This window comes from Callithrix jacchus, chromosome 5 (assembly GCF_049354715.1).
Source record: "Callithrix jacchus isolate 240 chromosome 5, calJac240_pri, whole genome shotgun sequence".
In the NCBI taxonomy this organism is placed as follows: domain Eukaryota; kingdom Metazoa; phylum Chordata; class Mammalia; order Primates; family Cebidae; genus Callithrix; species Callithrix jacchus.
The window spans coordinates 5,898,779-5,921,947 of record NC_133506.1 but is presented as its reverse complement, the minus strand read 5'-3'; the positions used below and the strand labels follow the sequence as shown (position 1 = coordinate 5,921,947).

Here is a 23,169-nt window from a genome sequence, read left to right as displayed (position 1 = left end):
AGCCTGGGCGACAGAGTGAGACTCCGTCTCAAAAAAGAAAAGAGCAGGAAGGACGAGCTGATAGTGTTCATCAGTCTGAAGGGAAAGTAAGTTTAAACCCACGTTACACCATGTTACACTCCTTCTTAAAATGAAGAGGTTCTCCAGCCTCTGTAAGCAACGGCAGTGGGCAGAGGGTACATAAAGTCACAAAATTATAATGAGGTTTGTTTTTTTTTTTTTTTGTCAGAGTCTTGCTGTGTTGCCAGGCGCCAGACTGGAGTGCAGTGGCACAATCTTGACTCACTGCAACCTCCACCTCCCGGGTTCAAGATTCTCCTGTCTCAGCCTCCAGAGTAGCTGGGATTACAGGCATGCACCACCATGCCCAGCTAATTTTTTTTTTTTTTTTTTGTATTTTAGTAGAGACGGGGTTTCGCTATATTGTCCTGGATGGTCTCGATCTCTTGACCTTGTGATCCGCCCACCTCGGCCTCCCAAAGTGCTGGAATTATAGGCGTGAGCCACCGCACCTGGCCAATGAAGCATATTCTTATGGTAGCTTCATCTTAAATGAAAGCAAGTCTATATTATGAAGTAAAACAAATTTTATACACGTTGTAAGAACATGAATTTCACATTCTAGCAGCTTCAAACTATACTCCATCTCGTCCCCACCAGCAAGCCTTATTTCCAGACACCAATAAATTCCAACTAAAAGTTAAGAGCTGAATGATAATCAGCTTTTGCTCAAATGATTCTCCTGCCTCAGCCTCCTGAGTAGCTAGGACTATGGGTGTATGCTACCATACCTGGTTAATTTTTTATTTTTTGTACATACGGTGTTTCACCATGTTATCCAGGCTGTTCTTGAACTCCTGGGCTCAATCCACCCATCTCAGCCTCCCAAAGTGCTGGGATTACCAGCATGAGCCACTTTGCCCAGCCGAGTTTCTTTTTTTTTTTTTTGAGACGAAGTTTCGCTTTTCTTACCCAGGCTGGAGTACAATGGCGCAATCTCGGCTAACAGCAACCTCCGCCTCCTGGGTTCAGGCAATTTTCCTGCCTCAGCCTCCTGAGTAGCTGGGATCACAGGCACACGCCACCATGCCCAACTAATTTTTTGTATTTTTAGTAGAGACGGGGTTTCACCATGTTGACCAGGATGGTCTCCATCTCTTGACCTCATGATCCACCTGCTTCGGCCTCCCAAAGTGCTGGGATTACAGGCTTGAGCCACTGCGTGCGGCCGAGTTTCTTAATATTAATATTACTTGATGGAGTCTGATGATTCCCACAGCCTTCTCACACTGTTAACCTTCCAAGCCAGGTTTGTAATAAAAGAATCATGCCAGGACTTCCAGAAAGGAGCAAGGCAGGAAGCCCAAAGGGATAAGAAAAGTAAAACCAACCTTTCCTCTGCCTTCCTAAAAGTTCATCCATCATGAGATAGGGGGGTGGGTCTTCCACTTCTGAAGACAGCTTCTCTTGAGGAGCTGAGGCACTTCTTAAAAAATATTGCAAAGTCGGTCCTGTGGCCAGCCTGGAGCTGAAATCCTTCCGAGCTCCATCCTCCTGCCTCTCTGGATTAGGACACGTGGTACTAGAGAGACTGCTGTGTGCCATGCACATCCTCAGCGACAGCCAAGACACAGAGGCCATTGGCCCCCACCTCAGAGACCTCTGCACTTGGAGGACACACTGTAAAGAATGCATGGCACTAAACAGTCCACGGTCTGCAAAAGAATGATAGACATCACCAGCATTTATTGAACACTGTGGACTGGATACTGCTCTGAGCACTTCAAGTGTATTCATTCATTCACCCCTCACAAAAGCCCATGAAGAAGGTACTCTTAATAACATTAGCTCTATTTTACAGCTGAAAAAACGGAGGCAACTTGCCCAAGACCACACAAAGGAATGGCAGAGATGAGATGCACATCCAGGCAGTGTTTTCAAAGCAAGGAGTGGCAGAGATGAGATGGAAAGCCCAGGCAAAATGACAAAATAGCACCTTGTGCCAAGAACAGTTCCCAAGGCTTTAAGTCTATCCACTCATTAAATCTTTACAGCAATCCTAGGAAACAGACACTATTATTGTTCCTGTTCCGAAAGACATAGGTTGAGGAACTCACTTAAGCTCCTCCAGCCAGTAAGCAGTCAACCAAGCACTTAGATAAAAATCTGTATGGATGCAAAGACCATGCCAATACCCACCCTGCTACCCTGCCTCTTAATACTGTGAAAACCACTCATTGTCTAAAGGTAACTTCCTTCAAGTTCCTTCAGAAGGAAAGCATCTAATGTGGGGGCATTGTACGCCCGATCAGTGACTCCTTCTACCCTTCAAAAGTCTCATCCAGGCACAGCCACTCACGCCTACAATCCCAGAACTTTGGGTGGGCCGAGGTGGGTGGATCACTTGAGGTCAGGAGTTCAAGACCAGCCTGGCCAACATGGCAAAACCCCGTTTCTACAAAAATACAAAAGTTAGCCAGGCGTCATGGCATGTGCCTATAATCCCAACTACTCAGGAGGCTGAGGTGGTGAGCTAAGATCACACCACTGCACTCCAGCCTGGGCGACATAGAGAGACCCTGTCTCAAAAAAAAAAAGAGGCTGGGAGCAGTGGCTCATCCTGTAATCCCAGCACTTTGGGAGGCCTAGGCAGGTGGATCACCTAAGGCTGGGGAGTTCAAGACCAGCCTGACCAACATGGAGAAACCCCATCTCTACTAAAAATACAAATTAGCCAGGCGTGGTGGCACATGCCTGTAATCCCAACTACTCAGGAAGATGAGGCAAGGGAATCCCTTGAACCTGGGAGGCAGAGGTTGCGGTGAGCCAAGATAGTGCCATTGCACTCCAGCCTGGGCAACAAGAGCAAAACTCTGTCTCAAAAAAGAAAAGAAATGGAATACACAACCTAGATCCCTTGCAAACATGCAGTTCACAATAGGATTTGCGTTCCTATGAGAATCTAATGCCACGGCTGATCTGACAGGAGACGGAGCAGTAATGATGCCAGCTTGCTGCTCACCTCCTGCTGTGCAGCCAGGTTCCTAACAGGCCATGGACAGGTACCAGTCTACGGCCTGGGGTTTGGGGACCCCTGCTATACATGTGTAATGAGCAGACGTGGCCCATTACCTTTCCGATGTGATCATCTGCCACATCTGCTACTAGCACTTAGGAGCAATGCCAACCCAGCTGCAAGCGTCAGAGAAGAGCAGCCTTATAGTGTGAGCTTTAAAGTCACCCATTTCTACTCCGTAATTGCTCGGTGACCTTTGGTAAGACAAATTTCTGTCTCTAAGCGACCAATTCAACATGTGTAAACTAAGGATCAAAGTAACACCTACTCCCCAGAAGTGTTATAAGATATTAAAAACCCAACTTGAGACACAGTAAGCACTCAGTAACTGCACATTCACACCAACACCCCCTTTCACGGGAAGTATTAGAGCATCCTGGTTAAGAGTATGGACTCTACTAGCAATACAAAAATTAGCCGGCCGTGGCGGCACGCGCCTGTAATCCCAGCTACCCAGGAGGCTAGGGTAGGAGAATCGCTGGAACCGGGAAGGCAGAGGCTGCAGTGAGCCAAGATCACGTCACTGCACCCCAGCCTAGGCGACAGAGCAAGACTCCGTCTCAAAAAAAAAACAAAAAACAGAAAACCCAGTATGGACCCTAGAGTCAGTATCTAACCCCACTGCTGCCAAGCCAGATAAACCTTAGGCACCTGTCTTAAAAACTCTGGTAGCCTCGAAATGGGAATAATAGCAGCTATCTCCATAGGCCAACTGTGGGATCAAATGCAATAACACAAGCAAAATGCTTTGCATAACACAGTGTAGAAGCCTCTCTGGGGGCTCGCAATTAATTCTGACAGTCGGCAATGAGGATGGAACAATAGTCTACAACATCCCAAATCTTTTTCTGGCTTGTTGCAACGTGTCAGGTATGGTGCGAAGCATTTCCCGCGAATTACCAGCTCTAACTCTCGCAGCAACCCTGTGGAGCAGGCTGAACTGTCACCCCGACGCCACAGGGGGCGAGGCGAAGCCTTGGAAGAAGTGGAGGTGACCTGTCCAAGGTCACACGGGGTCAGGGTACGAACCCCGACAGCCTGACGCCAGGCCCCACGCCGTAACCATTGTGCCATCCTCCCTTTGGAACACCGCGCGCTTCCCGGGATCCGCGACCCCTCCTGCCCCAAGCGCCAGTCAAAAGCAGCCCACCCCGGCTGGCGCGCCGCTCACCTCCTGCAGCAGCAGCAGCAGCAGCACCCGGGGTCCCGCAGCATAAGTTCCGCCGGCAAGTCGGCTCCCCGCAGCGCCCAGACGCAAGCCACTTCCGTTCCTCCGCTACTTCAGACCCGGTCAAGCTAACGGAAGTGCTTCCTTTTTATAGTCCGGGTGGACGCAAGTTCCGTGGCGGCACTGAGCCTTAGGGCAACCACTAGCCTTGGGACTTACGCGGCAACTGAGCGCCTCAAAGGGGGTGAGTGCAAATCAAATGTGCGCTAAATGTAAGATGCACCAGATGTGGAAGAAGAAATGTCAAATCGTTCATATATAATGTTTATATTGATTGTGTGTTGCAATGATTGTTGGCATATATTGGGTTAAAAAAGCACCTTCGTTGAATTATTTTTATTTGTAGCTACGGTGGTAGAAATATTTGAATGAAGTTCACCTGTTTCTTTTTACTTTTTTAAATGTGGCTGCCGGGGGGAAATTTTTTGGTGTGGTCATGGCTCACTGCAGCTCCTGGCTCCTATGTTCAAGCAATCCTCCCACTTCAGCCTCCCAAGTACCTGGGACTACAGGTGGGCCCCACCACACCGGCTAATTTTTTTTTTTTTTTTTCATTTTTTTGTAGAGATGGGTCTCCCAGTGTTCCCCAGGCTGGTCTCAAACTCCTACCTAGGCTCAAACCATCCTCCCACCTTGGCCTCGGAAAATGCTGGGATTATAGGGGTGAGCCACTGTGCCTGGTCCTAACAGGGAAATTTTAAGTCACCTAAGAGGTTCGCACTCTATTTCTATTGGAGGGTGCTGCTCTGTAGGTTAATGACTTCCTGATTCACATGTCCAACTGGAGCCTCCTTGGAGGCTACTTGGCACCCCCTTCTTGGGTGTCTGATGACCATCTCTAACTTATACAGAACTCTTCATTTCCACACACACACACACACACACACACACACCTTTGCCAAAAACCTGTACCTGCCATTCTGGCCCATCTCAGTAATGGCCCAATCATCCTTCCAGGTGCACTAGGAGGAAGCAAATGTTCATTTTTTTTTCATCTCCCTGGATCCCCTCATTCTATCTGTTGGCAAGCCCTGTCAACTCTAACCACAAAATGTCAAATCTGTCTACTCGGTAGCTACAACTACCCAGGCCACCACCGTCTCATCAGAAAAAATCACAGTAGCCTGCTAGCTAGTCATCTTGTCTCCTGAGACCAGTTTCCCACACATAGCCTAAGGGAGTTTGTCTGTTTTATTAAATCGAATTATAAAACTCCTCTGTTGAAAACTCTCAGTAGCAGGCCAGGTGTGGTGGCTCACGCCTGTAATCTCAGCACTTTGGGAGGCCAAGGTGGGCAGTTGCTTGAGCCCAGGAGTTCTAGACTAGCCTACAACATGGTGAAACCCCATCTCTACAAAAAATACAAAAGTTAGCCCAGTGTGGTGGCAGGTACCTGTGGTCCCAGCTACTCCGAAAGCTGAGGCAGGAAGATTGCTTGAACCAGGGAGGTTGAGGCTGCAGTGAATCATGATCTCAACACTGCACTCCAGCCTGGGTACCACAATGAGACCACGTCTCCAAAAAGAAAGAAAGAAAAACAAAAAGCTTGAGTGCTTTCTGTTGCCCTTGCAATAAAATCCAGATTTCCTACTGTGTCCTAGGGGTCTGTGTGATGTGGCCCCTGCTTACCTTTTTTCTTTTTTTGAGACGGAGTCTCACTCTGTCACCTAGGCTGGAGTGCGGTGGCATAATCTTGTCTCACTGCAACCTCTCTCAGGTTCAAGCAATTCTCCTGCCTCAGCCTCCGGAGTAGCTGGAATTACAGGTGTGCACCACCACACCAAGCTAATTTTTGTATTTTTAGTAGAGCAAGTTTTCACCATGTTGGCCAGACTGGTCTCCAACTGCTGGCCTCAAGTGATCCGCCCACCTCGCCTCCTAAAGTGCTGGGATTACAGGCATGTGCCACCACGCCTGGACCATGCACAAATTAAAAATAATTTGTGTATTTTTACTAGAGACGGGGTTTCACCATGTTGGCCAGGTTGGTCTCAAACTCCTGGCCTCAAATGATCCCCCCACCTCAGCCTCCCAAAGTGCTGGGATTACAGGTGTGAGCCACCGTGCCTGGCTCCCTACTTTTACTTCTCCAGCCCACTTACTTCTCCTACTGTGTTCTCTCTAGCTGACTGTACCTCAACTACATAATTTAGTTTTGCTCCTTCAATATCCTAAGCATATGTTTATAAAGTGAACAACAGCTTTGAAGTCAGATAGATCTGATTTGAATCCCAGCTCAGATATTTCATAGCTGTGTGACATTCGGCAATTTACTCTCCCCTTCTGAGCCCAAGTTTTTTCATCTGTGAAACTGAGATAACTGTGCCCACTATATAGGCATATGGTGAAGATCCAATAAGATAATGTGTGCACAGTGTGTGGAAGATCACACTCTCTGTATGTTAGCCATGGCTGGGGCAAGAAGGGAAGCGGCCACTGTGCCATTCTTGTTTTTCTTTTCTTTTTTTTTTTTTTTTTTGAGACTGAGTTTCACTCTGTAGCTTAGGCTGGAGTGCAATGGCGAGATCTTGGCTCACTGCAGCCTCTACCTCCCAGGTTCAAGTGAGTCTCCTGCCTCAGCCTCCCAAGCAGCTGGCACTACAGATGTGTGCCACCCCACCTGGCTAATTTTTATATTTTTAGTAGAGACGGGGTTTTACCATGTTGGCCAGGCTGCTCTCAAACTCCTGACCTTAAGTGATCCACCCGCCTCAGCCTCCCAAAGTGCTGGGATTATAGGCATGAGCCACCACACCCAGCTCACCATCCTATTCTTAAAAGGGGTCCAAGGCCAGGCATAGTGGCTCCTGCCTGTAATCCCAGCACTTTAGGAGGCTAAGATAGGAGGATTGCTTGAGCTCGGGAGTGTGAGACCAGCCTGGGCAACATGGCAAAACCCCATCTCTACAAGAAATTAAAAAATAAAAAAATTAGCCAGCCATAGTGGCACATGCCTGTGGTCCCAGTAACTTAGGAGACCAAGGTAGGAGGATCACGTAAGCCTGGAAAGCTGAGGCTGCAGTGAGCTGGGATCCCACAGTTGCACTCCAGCCTGGGCAGCAAAGCAAGACCACATCTCAAAAACACTTCACAGGGTGTTCCAAGTGAAGGCACCAGACTGCTGATGGCCAGAAGGAAATGAGTGAGTCTTTCATGGTTTGGGATATTGCTGAAAATTTAGTGGATAAGCTGAGAAAGTTTCATTTTCACAAAGAAACAAAGAATGCTGCCATTATAAATAAGCTAAAAGTGATTGCCTCAAAGTTAAGTTACCTGGTCTTTTTTTTTTTTTTTTTTTTTGAGGCAGAGTCATGCTCTGTGACCTAGGCCGGAGTGCAGTGGTGCGATCTCTGCTCACTGCAACCTCCACCTCCGGGGGTTCAAGTGATTCTCCTGTCTCCTGAGTAGCTGGGATTACAGGCAGGTGCCACCATGCCCAGGTGATTTTTGTATTTTTACTAGAGACAGGGTTTCACCATATTGGCCAGTCTGGTCTCAAACTCCTGACCTTGGGTAATCTACCCTCCTCAACCTCCCAAAGTGCTGGGATACAGGCAGGCACACCAAGCACATGATCTTTGTTTTATCTTGTGGCTACATTGAAGAAACTGGATCTTTAGAAAGTTTTAAAAATGTTCTGAGCTGGGCGTGGTGGCTCACACCTGTAATCCTAGCACTTTGGGAGGCTGACGCAGGAGGATTGTCAGGAGTTCAATACCAGCCTGGCCAACATGGTGAAACCCCGTCTCTATTAAAAATACAAAACATTAGTGAGGCTTGGTGGCAGGCACCTGTAAAAGCTACTCAGGAGGCTGAGGCAGGAGAATCACTTGAACTGGGAAGTGGAGGTTGCAGTGAGCTGAGAACATACCACTGCACTCCCACTTGGGTGACAGAGCAAGACCGTGTCTCAAAAAAAAGTAAACAAAAAAACCTTCTCCATCATTGCTGTTGTCATTGTGATTTCAGGTAGGGAGTCATAGCCACCGCCCACTCACATCCAGCCAGCACATCACAGTTTCTGAAGCACTAAACATTCCACTCTACCTCCCTTCTGCAGGAAAGGGTCCTGAAGCTCTCTAAGGTGGCTTTGAAATAGGTCCACACATTCTTCCACATTCCTTTCTTCAAGAGGTGGAGCCTGATTCCCCTCCCCTTGAGTGTGGGCTGAACTTAGTGACTCACTTCTAATGAACAGAACCACGGTCTGTGGCTTCCAAGACTGGGTCATAAGAGGCACTGTTTGTGGCTTCCTCCTTGCTCTATCTTCTGTCTCACTGTGGGGAAAGCCAACTGCCATATCATGAGAAGACTCAAGCAGCAGCTCTAGGGTTAGGCCTGCATGGTGAGGCACTGAGACCTCATGACCATAAGCAGTATTGGAATGGATCCTCCGACCCCAGTCAAGCCTTCAGATGACTGCAGCCCTGGCCGACAACTTGACTGCAACCTCATGAGCAACTCTGAGACAAGAACAGCCCAGCTTAGCCCCTCCCAAATTCCTGACCCACAGAACCTAGGACATAATGAATATTTGTCATTTTAAGCTGCAAAATTCAGGGTCATTTGTCTGCTAAATTTGGGGTAATTTGTCACACAAAAATAAATAACCAATACACTCTCTTTGGCCCTGTGGTGAAGGTCTGTTCTTCTCCAGGGAAAGGTGCCCCGGTCCTTGGTCTGGTCCATCTTGGGACTGCAGGGGCCACCCCAGGGCCCAAAGGCCAAGGCACAGACCACAGACACTGGGCCAGGCTGCCTGTATGCTCACAGGCTATTTATTTATCCAAGAGTAAGGAGGAGAGAGAAAGGATGAAGAGAAAAACCAGACTCCCCAAGGTGGCGGAGCTAAGGGGAAAAACAAACAGAAAGGCTCCTCTTCTTTCTCTTGCCGCTGACCCCAGGTATTCCAGCTTCAGATGGGACCTCTGGGGGTGGCTTAGGGGCCTCAAGGAGGCCTGGCAGCTCAGCTGTTGGCTGGGGTCAGGATCCACACAGGGGCAGGTCCCAGGCTTGGAATGGCTTCTGTGTACACAAAATATCTCTCTGCAAAAGGCACTAGTGGAGGGGGGCAGCAGGAAGGCTACCCCATCACAGGCAGGGTCCACTCTGTCCTGGGTCTGGGTCCTGGGCCCCAAGACCAATCCAGCCTCCCTCAGGGGCGGGGTCTCTGAGGAACCTCGTTCCTCTCCTCTCCCTTCTGTCAGCCCAGGGGCGAGCAGGCATTCGGTGGAGGCCCAGCTCAGGCCATGTTATAGACACCCCTCTTCAGGGCTAGTGCATCCGGCGACTTCTAGGCCAAGAGCCCAAGGCGGGTGACTTTGGCCGAGAGGAAGGAGTGGATGATGAAGACTATGGTTTTGGGACACGAGTGGAGGTCCAGCTGCTGCAGGGTGGATGGAGAGAAGAGTCAGGGCCCTGGCCAGCCTGGCTTCCAAGAGTGCACACCCCCTCCTCCCCAGGGTACAGAGGCTGCCCTTCACTCACGATCTCGCCTTCAGCACCCCCAAAGTCCAGGAAAAGGAGACTGGCGCCATCATCTGAAGACATCTGCAGCTTCTCGAAGGGTTGTCGCAGGAGCACAGCTCGGGCTGCCCCTGGCTCAGCCGCCCACAGTGTGAAGCCCTTGTCGATGTGCACAGACAGGCTGCAGGGACGCCCGTTCCACGTGCAGGCTGCAGGAGGGGCACGTAGGTACAGGCATAGCTGGCACCTCAGAGACCACACCCCAACCTCCAACCCCCACCGCAGCGTCACAAAGTGGGGCCTAAATGCCTCCATGTATGGTAGGATCACTGTTTGTTGTGGCACCTGTATACCCATCCTGCAGAGAGTCACCACCCCCACCCTCAGAGGACCTATACCCACTTCCAGCCCCACTTCCAGCAGCACTACAGTATAAAGGGGGGAGCTTAAAATCTGTCATGGACAGGAGGCTCACTCCTGATAAAGGCATCATCAGATCTACCAAGCACCACCCTTGGAGACTTGCAGAGTTGCCCAGCTAAATTTAAATTTCAGATAAGCAATGACTAATTTGGGCATAGTTCTATGAAAAAAGTATTCATTGTTAACTTGAAATTCAAATGTAGCTGGGTGTCCTGTATTTCATCTGGCAGCCCTACCCCAAGTGCCATCTCTCACATCCTCAGCAGATGGACAAAGCTGGGGCAAGAAAACCCCAGGGAGAAGAGTCTCTGCCTACCAGGGCACCTGCACATCCAAAACAGAGGCCCAAACCCAACGTTGGTTTCTTTTTTTTTGAGGAACAATCTCACTGTCACCCAGGCTGGAGTGTAGTGGGTGTGATCTTGGCTCACCACAACCTCTACCTCCCAAGTAATTCTTGTGCCTCAGCCTCCCAAGTAGCTGGGACTATAGGCACCTGCTACCATGCTCAGCTAATGTTTGGGGTTTTGTTTGGTTTTATTTTGTTTTTTGAGACCGAATCTTGCTCTGTCACCCAGGCTGGAGTGAAGTGGGGCTATGTGGGCTAACTACAACCTCTACCTCCAGGATTAAAGCAATTCTCCTGCCCCATCCTCCCAAGTGGCTGAGATGACAGGTGTGTTCCATCATGGCTGGCTAATTTCTATTTGTTTGTTTTGTTTTTTGAGATGGACTGTTGCTCTGCCGCCCAGGCTGGAGTGCAGTGGTGTGATCTCAGCTCACTGCAGCCTCCGCCTCTCAGGTCCAAGCAATTCTCCTGTCTCAGCTTCCTAAGTATCTGGGATTACAGGCGTGAGTCACCGCGCCTGACCTAATTTTTATATTTTTAGTAGAGACGGGGTTTCACCATTTGGCCAAGCTGGTCTTGAACTGCTGATCTCAAGTGATCCACCCGCCTCAGCCTCCCAAAGTGCTGAGATTACAGGTGTGAGCCACCACACCCAGCCAATTTTTGTATTACTAGTAGAGACGGGGTTTTGCCATGTTGGCCAGGCTAGTCTCGAACTCCTGACCTCAGATGATCCACCCACCTTGACCTCCAAACCCCATTTCCTGTCTGAAGTGCCCTAAAGAAGGAAGCTTGAATGTCCCTGAGGAGAAGAGGCTCATTACCAGAGGGACACTCCCAGATCCTCCCAGCACACCTGTAGACACCTCCTGCACACCCTCGGCGGCCCGGTGACAGCCATCCACCAGCTGGCGGGTCCAGGCAGCCAGCTCCTGCGGTGACTCCACGCTGAACAGGTGAGTGTCCACACCGTGACGCGTGCCCGTGCGCAGGGCAAAAGAGAGCTCTGCATCATAGGGCACTGAGCCCTTGGAGGGGCCTGAGTGCACCAGTCTGGGGGATGGGGGGGGCAGAGGGCTAAGCATGAGGCCTCAGGCAGGGGGCAAATAGTTCTGGGCAAGGGGATCAGTGTCCTGGGAAGGAATCCTGGGAATCTTTCACCACCTAACAGGACAAGACTTGCTAGGGGGCACTGATTGACTCAATAGGAGACATCTGCCACTCTCCCCGTCATTCCCTTGGCTCTGGCTATACTGGTGTCCTCACACACAACACCCAGCACATGCCTGCCTCAGCACCTTTGCATATGCTGTTTCCTCTGCCTATACACGCTTCCTTGATTATCCTCACAGCTCACTCCCTCACTTCCTTCAGATGTTAGCTTAAATGTCACCTCCTCTGAGAAGCCTTCCCTGACCTTCCAGTCCAAAATAGCACCCTCGTTACTCAATAGCCTTACTTTTTCGTTATGGTACTAGAAATTATACTTTTTATTATTTGTTTCAGTTAGTTTTTTTACTGTATTTTTTACGAAAATGTCAGCTAGGGTAGAAATTTTGATCCTTTGTTCACCACTGTATTCCCAGTAACTGAAACCATGCCTGACCATAGTAGTTGCTCAATAAACATTTGTTGCCTGAGTTGAATCACTTGATTCAGTGGACTGTCCAAAACCTAGTTATCCCTAGTAGCCAGCGGGCTCCTGACACACAGGCCAGAGCCAGCCTGAGGTAAGGAGAAATGGGTGACAAGGACTTCGGACTCCTGCAGCCTGACTCTCACTTGCTGTGCAGCCTTGGTAAGCCAACTGCCCCTCTCTGGGGCAGACCTTAGAGTTCTGGCCTGTATTCCTCTTTGTTCTTCCCTCCACCCACTCCTTCTCTTATAGCTCAGCTCCCCGTGAACCACTGCTGACACCAGCCTCCCACTGTCCAGCCCTGAGCTGCAGACCCTTGAGTCCCCAAGCTTCCTATCCAAGCTCCCTCTCCATCCCACACACACTGTGGACTTGACTCAGCATCTTGCTCCAGCCTCCTCCCTTTCCACCCCCACCCTCAGTCCCACACTCACCCAGACACAAGCTCCAAACCTCCTGTTCATTCCAGACCCCTCCTTCACCCGCCCCATCTGGCAAGCACTGAGCCCTGTTAATTTTACAGCCGTGTGGTTTCCCATGCAAATGCTGCCTTTCTTCTCCATCTGCAGGCCGCCCGCCACCCACCTCCACCTCCGCCAGCCACCCTCATCTCTCCTGCACGACTGCAGCACTTCCCCACTTCTCTCCTGCACTCTCTGCTGCATTCTCCACGGGGCAGCCACATGGGTTCTCTCAAAGCAACCAGAGCACCTCACTCCTTCCACCCTTCAACACTCCCAAACTTTTAAGATAAAGCCAACATTCCTTCATCAGGCAACAGAAGCTCTGTAAGAGCAGCACCTGCCAAGTCCCTTCTGTCCACTTCCTGCGTGAATTCTGGTTATAAGGAACTCATAGCTCCATGAACATGGCTTAGCCCGTCATGCCTCTGTACCTTTGACCATGAGAAGAAAACTTCTACTCATCCATCAAAGTCCAGCTCAAATGTCACCTCCTCCCTGAAGCCTTCCTCAACTACCCCTACAGAGTAGGCTCCTACAAACCCTGCACTATAATGGCTGTTCCTGGGTCTGTCTCCCCAACAAGACAAAGTTCTCTCTGAAGGTAGAAACTGTTGGGATCAGCTCTGTGTCATCTGAGCCATACAGCACAAGGCATAAGTGTCAATGAATGAGCCGCTGGTAGGGACCTTATATCCTTTTGTTCCAAGTGCCCATTTTACAGATGAGTAAACTGAGGCCCAGATAGGGCAGAGACTTGCTTTAGGTCACCTGGGGAATAGCTGAGGGAAGGACAGGACTGGAGTTCCCAGCTTTCAGGGCCCTGCTGGAGCATCTCCTGGCAAGCTCTGGGGAGACATACTGCCCCTGCTTGTGGGTACCTGGTGGCGATGAGTGGGGCAGTACGGGCTGGCCGGCTCAGGGCCTCGCGGGTCTCAGGGAGAGAAGAGTAAAGGAGCAGCTCCTTTTCAGTCAGCAGGGCCAGGGTGGGGGCCGTGCCTCCACTGGGCAGCTGCAGGGGACAAAGCAGCAGTGAAGAGGGGTTGGGGGAGAGAGGGCAGAGGGCCAGGGCGGGGCAAGGTGGCCAGGGGCACTGAGAACAGGGCCAGCTCCAAGGGAGGGGAAAAGAGGGAGAGATAGGTCCCAGGCCCAGCAGGCACCTGCTCAGTCAGCCAGCCGATCTGCTTGATGTCCTGGCTCCCAGCTGGGCTGGTGGCCGCCAGCAGTGCCTGCAGCTCATCCTTGACCCGCGGTGTCAGAGCACTGACCTGGGCTTGGATGGCACTCGCCCACGACCTCGCACCAGCCTCATCCTTGGCCCTCAGGAAGAGGGTGTCTTGGCCATCTGCTGAGCAGATCTCCAGATACCTACAGACACAAATGGGTGGAGGCAAGGACCTGACCACTAGGCTGCAGCTGCCCAACCCTGGCCCAAGAAACCCCACCCACCACCAAACCAGGAGAAACCACAGGAGATGTCTGTGAGAGAATCAGGAATGACGCTCACTGTTGGGCTTCAGCCACAGTTGCTGCGACCTCATGGGGCCTAGGGACAAGAGTGTGACATACACACATGTATTCATGTATTTCATGGGATTTTTGTTGTTTTTGAAATGGAGTCTCACTCTGTCACACAGGCTGGACTGTGATGGCCAGACCTTGGCTCACTGAAACCTCCACTTCCTGGGTTCAAGCTATTCTTGTGCCCCAGCCTCCCAAGTAGCTGGGATTACAGGCATGCGTCACTGTCCTGGGCTAATTTTTTTTTTAGACGGACTCTCACTCTGTTGCCAGGCTGGAGTGCAGTGGCACAATCTCGGCACACTGCAGTCTCCGCCTCCCGGGTTCAACCCATTCTCCTGCCTCAGCGTCCCGAGTAGCTGGGATTACAGGTGCATGCCACCACACCCAGCTAATTTTTGTTTTTGGGGTTTTTTTTTGAGCAACAGAATCTGTTGCTCAGGCTGGAGTGCAGTGGCGCGATCTCAGCTCACTGCAACCTCAGCCTCCCAGGTTCAAGCAAATCTCCTGCCTCAGCCTCCCAAGTAGCTGGGATTACAGGCACCCACCACCATGCCCAGCTAATTACTTTTTGTATTTTTTAGTAGAGATGGGGTTTCACCATGTTGGCCAGGCTGGTCTCCACCTCCTGACCTCATGATCCACCCACCTCAGCCTGAGATTACAGGTGTGAGCCACTGCACCTGGCCTTAATTTTTTAATTTTTAGTAGAGACACAGTTTCACCCTGTTGGCCAGACTGGTCTCGAACTCCTGACCTTATATCACCAGCCTGCCTTGGCCTCCCAAAGTGCTGGGAATACAGGCATGAGCCACCATGCCTGGCCTGCTCATATACATATACACACAAATACACACATACACTCAAACATGCATGATGGTATGATGGGGCCTAAATTATTGCTGTGTGACCATTCCTAATCTTGCCCCTTTATCCTGGTTTCTAAGGAAGATTCTCTTCTGGGCCAGCTCCTAGGTTCTCCTTGTTGCATAGAACCAAACTAATTCACTAATAAGAGCAGAAAAAAAAAAAGCAGGCTGGGCATGGTGGCTCATGCCTGTAATCCCAGGACTTCAGAAGGCTGAGGCAGGATGATGGCTTGAGCCCAGGAGTTCAAGACCAGCCTGGGCAACAAAGGAGACCCTCATCTCTACAAAAGAAAAAATGTTTTTGTTTTTGTTGTTGTTGTTGTTGTTGTTTTTGAGACAGAGTCTCACTCTGTTGCCAGGCGCTAGGCTGGAGTGCAGTGGCACAATCTCAGCTCACTGCAACCTCTGCCACCCGGCTTCAAGCAATTCTCCTCCCTCAGCCTCCCAAGTAGCTGGAACTACAGGCGCATGCCACGACACCCAGCTGATTTTTGTATTTTTAGTAGACATAGGGTTTTACCATGTTGGCCAAGATGGTCTCGATCTCTTGACCTGCTGATCCGTCCGCCTCAGCCTCCCAAAGTGCTGGGATTACAGGCTTAAGCCACCATGCCCGGCCAGAAAAAATGTTTTTAATTAGCCAGGAATGGTGACACATGCCTGTAGTCCCAGCTACTTAGAGGCTGAGGCAGGAGAATCGCTTGAGCCCAGGAGTTTGAGGCTGCAGTAAGCTATAAGGGTGCCGCTGCACTCCAGCCTGGATGACAGTGCAAGACCTTATCTTAAAAAACAGAAAAACAAATTCACAACAAAACTAAACTAAAGAGGCTTGAGGCCAGGCATGGTAGCTCACGCCTGTAATCCCAACACTTTGGGAGGCCAAGGTGGGTGAATTCTGAGGTCAGGAGTTTGAGATCAGCCTGCTCAACGTGATGAAACCCTGTCTCTACTAAAACTATAAAAATTAGTCTATGAAAAATACAGGCAGTGGCTCAGAACTGTAATCCCAGCACTTGGGGAGGCCAAGGTAAGTGGAATTGAGGTCTGGAGTTTGATATCAGCCTGGCCAATGTGGTGAAACCCCATCTCTACTAAAAATACAAAAATTAGTCTATTAAAAATACAAGTGGTGGCTCACACCTGTAATCCTAGCACTTTGAGAGGCCAAGGTGGGCAGACAACCTGAGGTCAGGAATTCAAGACCATCTTGGCCAACATGGTGAAACCCCATCTCTACTAAAAACACAAAATTAGCCAGGCATGTTGGCAGACACCTGTAATCCCAGCTACTCAGAAGGCTGAGGCAGAAGAATCACTTGAACCAGAGAGGAGGAGGCCGCAGTGAGCCAAGACTGTACTACTGCACTCCAGCTGGGCAACAGAGCCAGACTCAAAAACAAGCAAACAAAAAGGCCCTTCTGTAGAGCACCTGCAGGTGACCTGTGAATCACCAGCTCTTGTCTCATGGGGTAGGCAAGGGGTGTGGTATCAAGTGAAACCAAGAGATTTGGATGCTGGACATTAATCAGCCCTCCCAACCAATATTGGGCATTTGCTTGGCATCGAACCTAGGCTGTCACTAGGAGCCACAGCCCAAGCTTGTAATGCATATGCCACTTACACATCACCTCCAATACTGCCTATCCCACTTGACCAAACACGCTTCATTCAGCCACCACCATCTCTCAGGCACCTTGCAGCTTCCAAAGCAGAGAGGACTACCAGGAACAACGCAAGTGCCACCCTTTCTGGTTGTGTGATCTCAAGCAGGTTACTTTCCCTCTCTGTTCTATCTATAAAATGGAGGTAAGCCAGGTGCGGTGGCTCACATCTATAATCCCAGCACTTTGGGAGGCTGAGGCATGCAAATCACCTGAGGTCAAAGTGTGAAACCAGTCTGGCCAACATGGTGAAACTCCATCTCTTTCTCTCTCTCTCTCTCTCTCTCTTTTTTTTTTTTGAGATGAAGTCCCACTCTTGTCCCCCATACTGGAATGCAATGGCACGATCTTGGCTCACTGCAACCTCCGCCTCCTGGGTTCAAGCAATTCTCCTGCCTTAGCCTCCAGAGTAGCTGGGATTACAGGCACTTGCCACCACACCCAGCTAATTTTTACATTTTTAGTAGAGACAGGGTTTCACCATATTGGCCAGGCTGGTCTCAAACTCCTGACGTCAGGTGATCCACACACCTCGGCCTCCCAAAGTGCCGGGATTACAGGCATGAGCCACCGCACTCGGCAGGCAAAACCCCATCTCTACTAAAAATACAAAAATTAGCCAAGCATGGTGGTGTGTGCCTCTAATCCCAGCTACTCAGGAGGCTGAGGCATGAGAATCACTTGAATACAGGAGGCGGAGGTTGCAGTGAGCTGAGATTGAACCACTGCATTTTAGTTTGGGTGACAGAGTGAGACTCCTTCTCAAAAAAAAAAAAAAATACAAAAGTTAGCCAGGTGTGGTGGCAGGCACCTGTAGTCCGAACTACTTGGAAAGCTGAGGCAGGAGAATCACTTGAACCCAGAAGGCAGAGATGGCAGTGAGCCAAGATCATTGTACCACTGCACTCCAGCCTGGGCAATAGAGCGATACTCCAGCTCAAAAATAATAATAAAATAAAATAAAGGTGAAATAATAGGACTTTGCCCACTGGCCCTCTGTAAGAGCTATGTGATACTACACATAAGCACTCAACACAGTGCTGGGTACACAGTAAACACTCAGTAAATGTTAGGTGGTATCAGTGTTATCAATTAAAGGCTGCTAAGATGTGAAGGATGGTAACTTTCCATGGCCCTGATACAAAGGTTACCAGACATCTCAGAGCTCTAACAGAGCGGGAAGAGATTTGAGAGGATCAGTGAGCCCAACGCCCTTATCTCACAATGGAGAATCTAAAGGTCACTGAGGAAAAGGGACTAGTTCAAAGAGAACCAGGACTGGAACCCAGGGTTCTTCCTCAACCAAGTTCTTCCCCAGATGTGAGCTGCCCAGGGTAAGAAATGAGAAGCAAAACACACCATCATCTCCATAGCTCCACTCATGCTCCCAATCAAACTATTTTTTAAGTACCTACTATGTCCTGGCATTGCTGGTCATTTGTGCAGCACAGAGGTGTCTTTCTGTTGGTCCCACCACCTGACACCAGGGCATCTGTCTGTCTGAGTTGCCCTCCACCCCAGCCTTACCTGGGCTCCGGGTCAGTGGGGGTGCACCTCTTTGAGACATATGCCATCTTCAAAGACACGTGTTTGGCCTCGCTGAGATTCCGGGGTGTGGGGCCAGGAGAGGAAGGCTGCCGCTGAAGAGGTGAGGCAGGAGGTGAGTCCCAGCCAACCGAGGTCCCACCAGCAGAGTTCTTGAAATACGGTGAGACATCCTTCATATACTTAACTGATCGGAAGAGACATCAGCAGTCACCACTGTGACATGGGCTCCCAGCACATATCACAATGGTCCCCAATTTATTAAGAGTTTAATTTAAGCCAGGCTCACGCCTGTAATTCCAACACTTTGGGAGGCCGAGGTGGGCAGATCACAAGGTCAGGAGATTGAGACCATTCTGGCTAACACACTGAAACCACGTCTCTACTAAAAATACAAAAAATTAGCTGGGATTCATGGCACACACCTGTAGTCCCAGCTACTTGGGAGGCTGAGGCAGGAGAATCGCTTGAACCTGGGAGGCGGAGGTTGCAGTGAACCGAGATCATACCACTACACTCCAGCCTGGGCAACAGAGCAAGACTCCGTCTCAAAAAAAAAAAAAGTTTAATTTAGGTCCAGTGTCACTACTAGATTCTTAGTAAGCAAGAGTCCGATAGCGATATTAACAAATTCTTCTGGGTTAAAGTGGAGCAGGAAATACTGGATGCCCACCTATATCCCTTCTCTCACTTTCCCCGTGGCTGATAGACACACAGCCACCAGGAAGAAAGACTCTATTTCCCAGCCTCCTTTGCAGCAAGGTGTGGCCATGTGAGTAAGTTCTTTTTTTTTTAAGATCGTCTCTCTGTCACCCAGACTAGAGTGTCATGGTGCAGTCACAGCTCACTACAGCCTCAATCTCCCAGAGCAAGCAATCCTCCCACCTCAGCTCCCCAAGTAGCCGGCACTACAGGTATGCACTAACACTCCAGCTAATTTTTTAAATTTTTGTAGAGACAGGGTCTCGCCATGTTGCTGGTCTTGAACTCCTAGACAGTATAAACATGAAGGTGATTAAAAGACTTTCCCAGGCCAGGTGCACTGGCTCACACCTGTAATTCCAGCACTTTGGGAGGCCAAGGCAGTGTGGATCACTTGGTCAGGAGTTAAAGATCAGCCTGACCAACATGGTGAAACCCTGTCTCTACTAAAAATACAAAAGTTAGCTGGGTGGGGTGGTACATGCCTGTAGTCCCAGCTACTCAAGAGGCTGAGGCAGGAGAATCACTTGAACTTGGGAAGCAGAGGTTGCAATGAGCCAAGATCCAGCCACTGCATTCCAGCCTGGAAGATAAAGTGAGACTCTGACTACAAAAAAAAAAAAAAAAAAGAAAAAACTTTCCCAAGACCTGGTCTCTCTTCTCCCAGCAAGGATATATCCTCTAGGGGTGCCTGATGCCTGCTAGCCCTCAGGCAGCCTCTCTTCCTCTGCTCTCAACCACACCTGCCCCCAAGGCCATCTGGCTATCTGACGTCTGCAGTCAAAGCCCAGCCGGCTTGCCCTGTCTGTGAGTGGACAGCCCAGGAAGGAGACAGGAAGTAGTTCTTGGCTTACCTCCCTGGAAGAACCATCTAAGAAGCTGTTTCTGTCGCATCTCAGGAGATATCTCTGAGGCTCAGATTTTTAAAAATCAGATAGGATTCAAAGCAAACAGGCAAAAGAGAGAGGGAGTTACAAACCCTCTTGGGGTTGGGAAGGAAGCATGTTGAAAGAAAGCAGGCCCAGGTTTTTCTGGGAGAAGCAAGCCCAGGTCTGACTTTTGGGAACTAGGACTCAAATGACTTCTCATCACTGCAACTATGACTTATCCCAGGACTATTGGATTATGTCTCAAAGGGCAGCAGAAATGGGACATGTCACAGCCTACTTGACAGCCAAAAACCATCTCCCTTCTTTTTCCTTTGCTAAGAGAACGCTGAGCCCTAGAGGCTCAGCTTCTCCCTAGCCTAGAGGGAGAATCTTGATTGGTCAAATCTTTTTTTTTTTTTTTTTGAGATGGAGTTTCGCTCTTGTTACCCAGGCTGGAGTGCAATGGCGCGATCTCGGCTCACTGCAACCTCTGCCTCCTGGGTTCAAGCAATTCTCCTGCCTCAGCCTCCCAAGTAGCTGGGACTACAGGCGCACACCACCATGCCCAGCTAATTTTTGTATATTTAGTAGAGACGGGGTTTCACCTTGTTGACCAGGATGGTCTCGATATCTTGACCTCATGATCCACCCGCCTCAGCCTCCCAAAGTGCTGGGATTACAGGCTTCAGCCACCGCGCCCAGCCGATTGGTCAAATCTAATCATGCTCATTCCATCCTTCTTGCTTGTGATTGGTTTGGAAAGGGGTAAATGATACAATTCTGGCCAATGAGATGTGAGGAAAAGCACACTGCCTTCCTTTTCTCCTCCTTTAGCCTTTCAAAATTGCTGGGAGGGAACTTGGTCCTAGCATAACTACAGCCATTTTGTTTGTTTGTTTGTTTGAGACATAATCTCACTCTGTCACCCAAGCTGGAGTGTAATGGTGCAATATCAGTTCACTACAACCTCTGCCTCCCAAGCAATTATTTTGCCTCAGCCTCCCAAGTAGCTGGGATTACAGGTGTGTGCCACCACTCCCAGCTAATTTTTGTATTTTTAGTAAAGACAGGGTTTCATCATGTTGGCCAGGCTGGTCTCGAACTCCTGACCCCAGGTGCTCTGTCCACCTTGGCCTCCCAAAGTGCTGGGTTTGCAGGCATGAGACACTGCACCTGGCCTACTTTTTGACCACAAAGGTTGGAGTCTACACATTGCGGATGGTGAAGCAGAAAGATGGAAAGACCTGAGTTTTCAATGATACCATGAGCCCCTAAATTAATCTTCCCTGGATTCATGCTGCCTCAAGATATTCTGGAGAATCACACATATTCTTCCAATGTTTAAACCTCTTTGAATTGGGCTCCTGTTACTTGCGGTCAAAAGCATCCTGACAAACACAGCCCCCAACGTTGCAACTGCTACATTTCGTTGCTACATCCCTCCCCTGCTCAAAGCCCTCCTATGGCTCCCCTGTACCTTTCGCCTAACTTCAACGTGCTCTAGGATGCAGGCTCTGCCCACAGGTCCTGTCCTCCTCTCTGGCTTCACTTCTTGCCATATCCCTAATTTCACCCATTAGTCCAATCACACGAACTACTCAGAGGCTGTATGAGCTTCCAAACTTCCACAACATTGAAAATGTAGTTCCCGGCCTGGCACAGTAGCACATGCACTTTAGGAGGCCAAAGTAGGTGGATCGCTTGAGTTCAGGAATTGGAGACCAGACTGGCCAACATGACGAAGCCCTGACTCTACTGAAAATACAGAAAAAAATTAGCTGGGCATGGTGGCAGGCACCTGTAATTCCAGCTACTTGGGAGGCTGAAGCAGGAGAATTGCTTGGACCCGGGAGGCAGAGGTTGCAGTGAGCCGAGATCACGCCACTGCACTCCAGCCTGGGTAACAGAGTGATACCCTGTCAAAAAAGCGAAAGAGAAAAAGAGAGGAAAAAAAGGAGGGAGGGAGGGAGGGAGGGAAGGGAGGGAGGGAGAAAGGGAGGGAAGGAAAGAAATGCAATTCCCTCTGGAGTCAGATGCTCTTGGATGTGAATTCCAGCTCTAGCACTGTCTACCTGTGTAACTATGGACAAGGTCATTCACTTCTCTGGGCCTCAAACTGCTAGTCAATAAAAGATGAATAGGCCAGGCACGGTGGCTCATCCCTACAATCTCAACACTTTGGGAGGCTGAAGCGGGTAGATCACCTGAGATCAGGCATTTGAGACCAGCCTGGCCAATATGGCAAAACCATGTTGTACTAAAAATCAAAAAATTAGCCGGGCGTGGTGGTGGGCGCCTGTAATCCGAGCTTCAGGAGGCTGAAGCAGGAGCATCTCTTGAACCTGGGAGGTAGAGGCTACAGTAAGCCGAGATCATACCATTGCACTCCAGCCTGGGCAACAAGAGCTAAACTCTGTCTCAAAAAAATAATAATAAAAACAAAAATAAAAGATTATAACTACAATGGTGGCTCACGCCTGTAATCCCAGCACTTTGGGAGGCCAAGGTGGGCACACTGCTTGATCCCAGGAGTTCAAGACCAGCCTGGGCAACATAGCAAAATCTTGTCTCTACCAAAAATACAAAAAAATTAGCCAGGCATGGTATTGTGCATTTGTAGTCCCAGATACTCAGGAAGCTGAGGTAGGAGGACTACTTGAGCCTAGGAGTCAGAGGTTGCAGTGAGCCAAGATTACGCCACTGAATTCTAGCCTGGACTACAGAGTGAGATCCTGACTCAAAAAAAAAAAAAAAAAAAAAAGTCTACCTCAGAGAGATGTCAGGATTAAAAAATGTAAGGCATGTGGTGCCTTAAGGTCTCAATAAATAGATATTTCTCACCCATCAGCCTTTCTTGCCCATACTTCCTAGGTCTCTAATTCTATGCGTTGGGGTTATCTCTGCCACAGAACTGGGAATTCCTAAAAGAAATGGCCAGGCGCAGTGGCTCACACCTTTATTCCCAGCACTTTGGAAGGTCAAGGCGGGTGGATCACAAGGTCAGGAGATGGAAACCATCCTGGCCAGCATGATGAAACCCTGTCTCTACTAAAAATAGAAAAATTAGCCAGGTGTGGTAGCATGTGCCTATAGTCCCAGCTACTCGGGAGGCTGAGATAGGAGAATCACTTGAATCCAGGAGGTGGAGACTGTAGGGAGCTGAGATTGTGCCATTGCACTCCAGCCTGGGAGACAGAGTGAGACTCCATCAAAAAGAGAGAGAGAGAAGAAAGGAAGAAAGGAAAGTAGGAAGGAAGGTAAGAAAGAAAAAGAGAAAGAAAGAAGGAAGGAAGGAAAGAAAGAAAGCGGGGGAGGGAGAGAGGGGAGGAAGGAAGGCAAGAAGGACAAGAAAGCAAGGAGAAA

General features: G+C 49.6%; 2 protein-coding genes and 1 long non-coding RNA gene across 11 annotated transcripts in view; 1 reads left to right on the top strand and 2 right to left on the bottom strand.

Annotated features, from left to right (window-relative positions):
• CDK5RAP1 (CDK5RAP1 mitochondrial tRNA methylthiotransferase) overlaps nucleotides 1-4,337 on the bottom strand; it is a 35,748-nt gene extending 31,411 nt beyond the window's left edge. For 5 of the 6 annotated variants that reach the window (XM_078371113.1, XM_078371115.1, XM_035298087.3 and 2 more), the window contains exons 1-2: nucleotides 4,248-4,337; nucleotides 1,392-1,715 (exon numbers count right to left, since the gene is read on the bottom strand). In XM_078371113.1, coding sequence (XP_078227239.1) covers nucleotides 1,392-1,695 — 304 coding nt within the window. In that variant the 5' untranslated portion in view covers nucleotides 1,696-1,715; nucleotides 4,248-4,337. The remainder of the gene's footprint in view (nucleotides 1-1,391; nucleotides 1,716-4,247) is intronic. The other variant, XM_078371118.1, reaches the window with a different exon arrangement.
• A 59-nt stretch (nucleotides 4,338-4,396) lies between these two features.
• On the top strand, nucleotides 4,397-9,513 carry LOC128932003 (uncharacterized). Its single transcript, XR_008481142.2, has 2 exons — nucleotides 4,397-4,488; nucleotides 8,365-9,513. It is a non-coding gene; the product is annotated as an uncharacterized LOC128932003 (long non-coding RNA).
• Nucleotides 9,051-23,169, bottom strand: part of SNTA1 (syntrophin alpha 1) — a 33,360-nt gene continuing 19,241 nt past the window's right edge. For 2 of the 4 annotated variants that reach the window (XM_035298088.3, XM_078371120.1), the window contains 6 exons: nucleotides 18,218-18,422; nucleotides 13,800-14,007; nucleotides 13,521-13,651; nucleotides 11,367-11,595; nucleotides 9,792-9,979; nucleotides 9,051-9,690 (listed from right to left, as the gene is read on the bottom strand). In XM_035298088.3, the coding sequence (XP_035153979.3) occupies nucleotides 9,657-9,690; nucleotides 9,792-9,979; nucleotides 11,367-11,595; nucleotides 13,521-13,651; nucleotides 13,800-14,007; nucleotides 18,218-18,422 (995 nt within the window). In that variant the 3' untranslated portion in view covers nucleotides 9,051-9,656. The remainder of the gene's footprint in view (nucleotides 9,691-9,791; nucleotides 9,980-11,366; nucleotides 11,596-13,520; nucleotides 13,652-13,799; nucleotides 14,008-18,217; nucleotides 18,423-23,169) is intronic. The other 2 variants (XM_002806744.6, XM_078371119.1) reach the window with 1 other exon arrangement.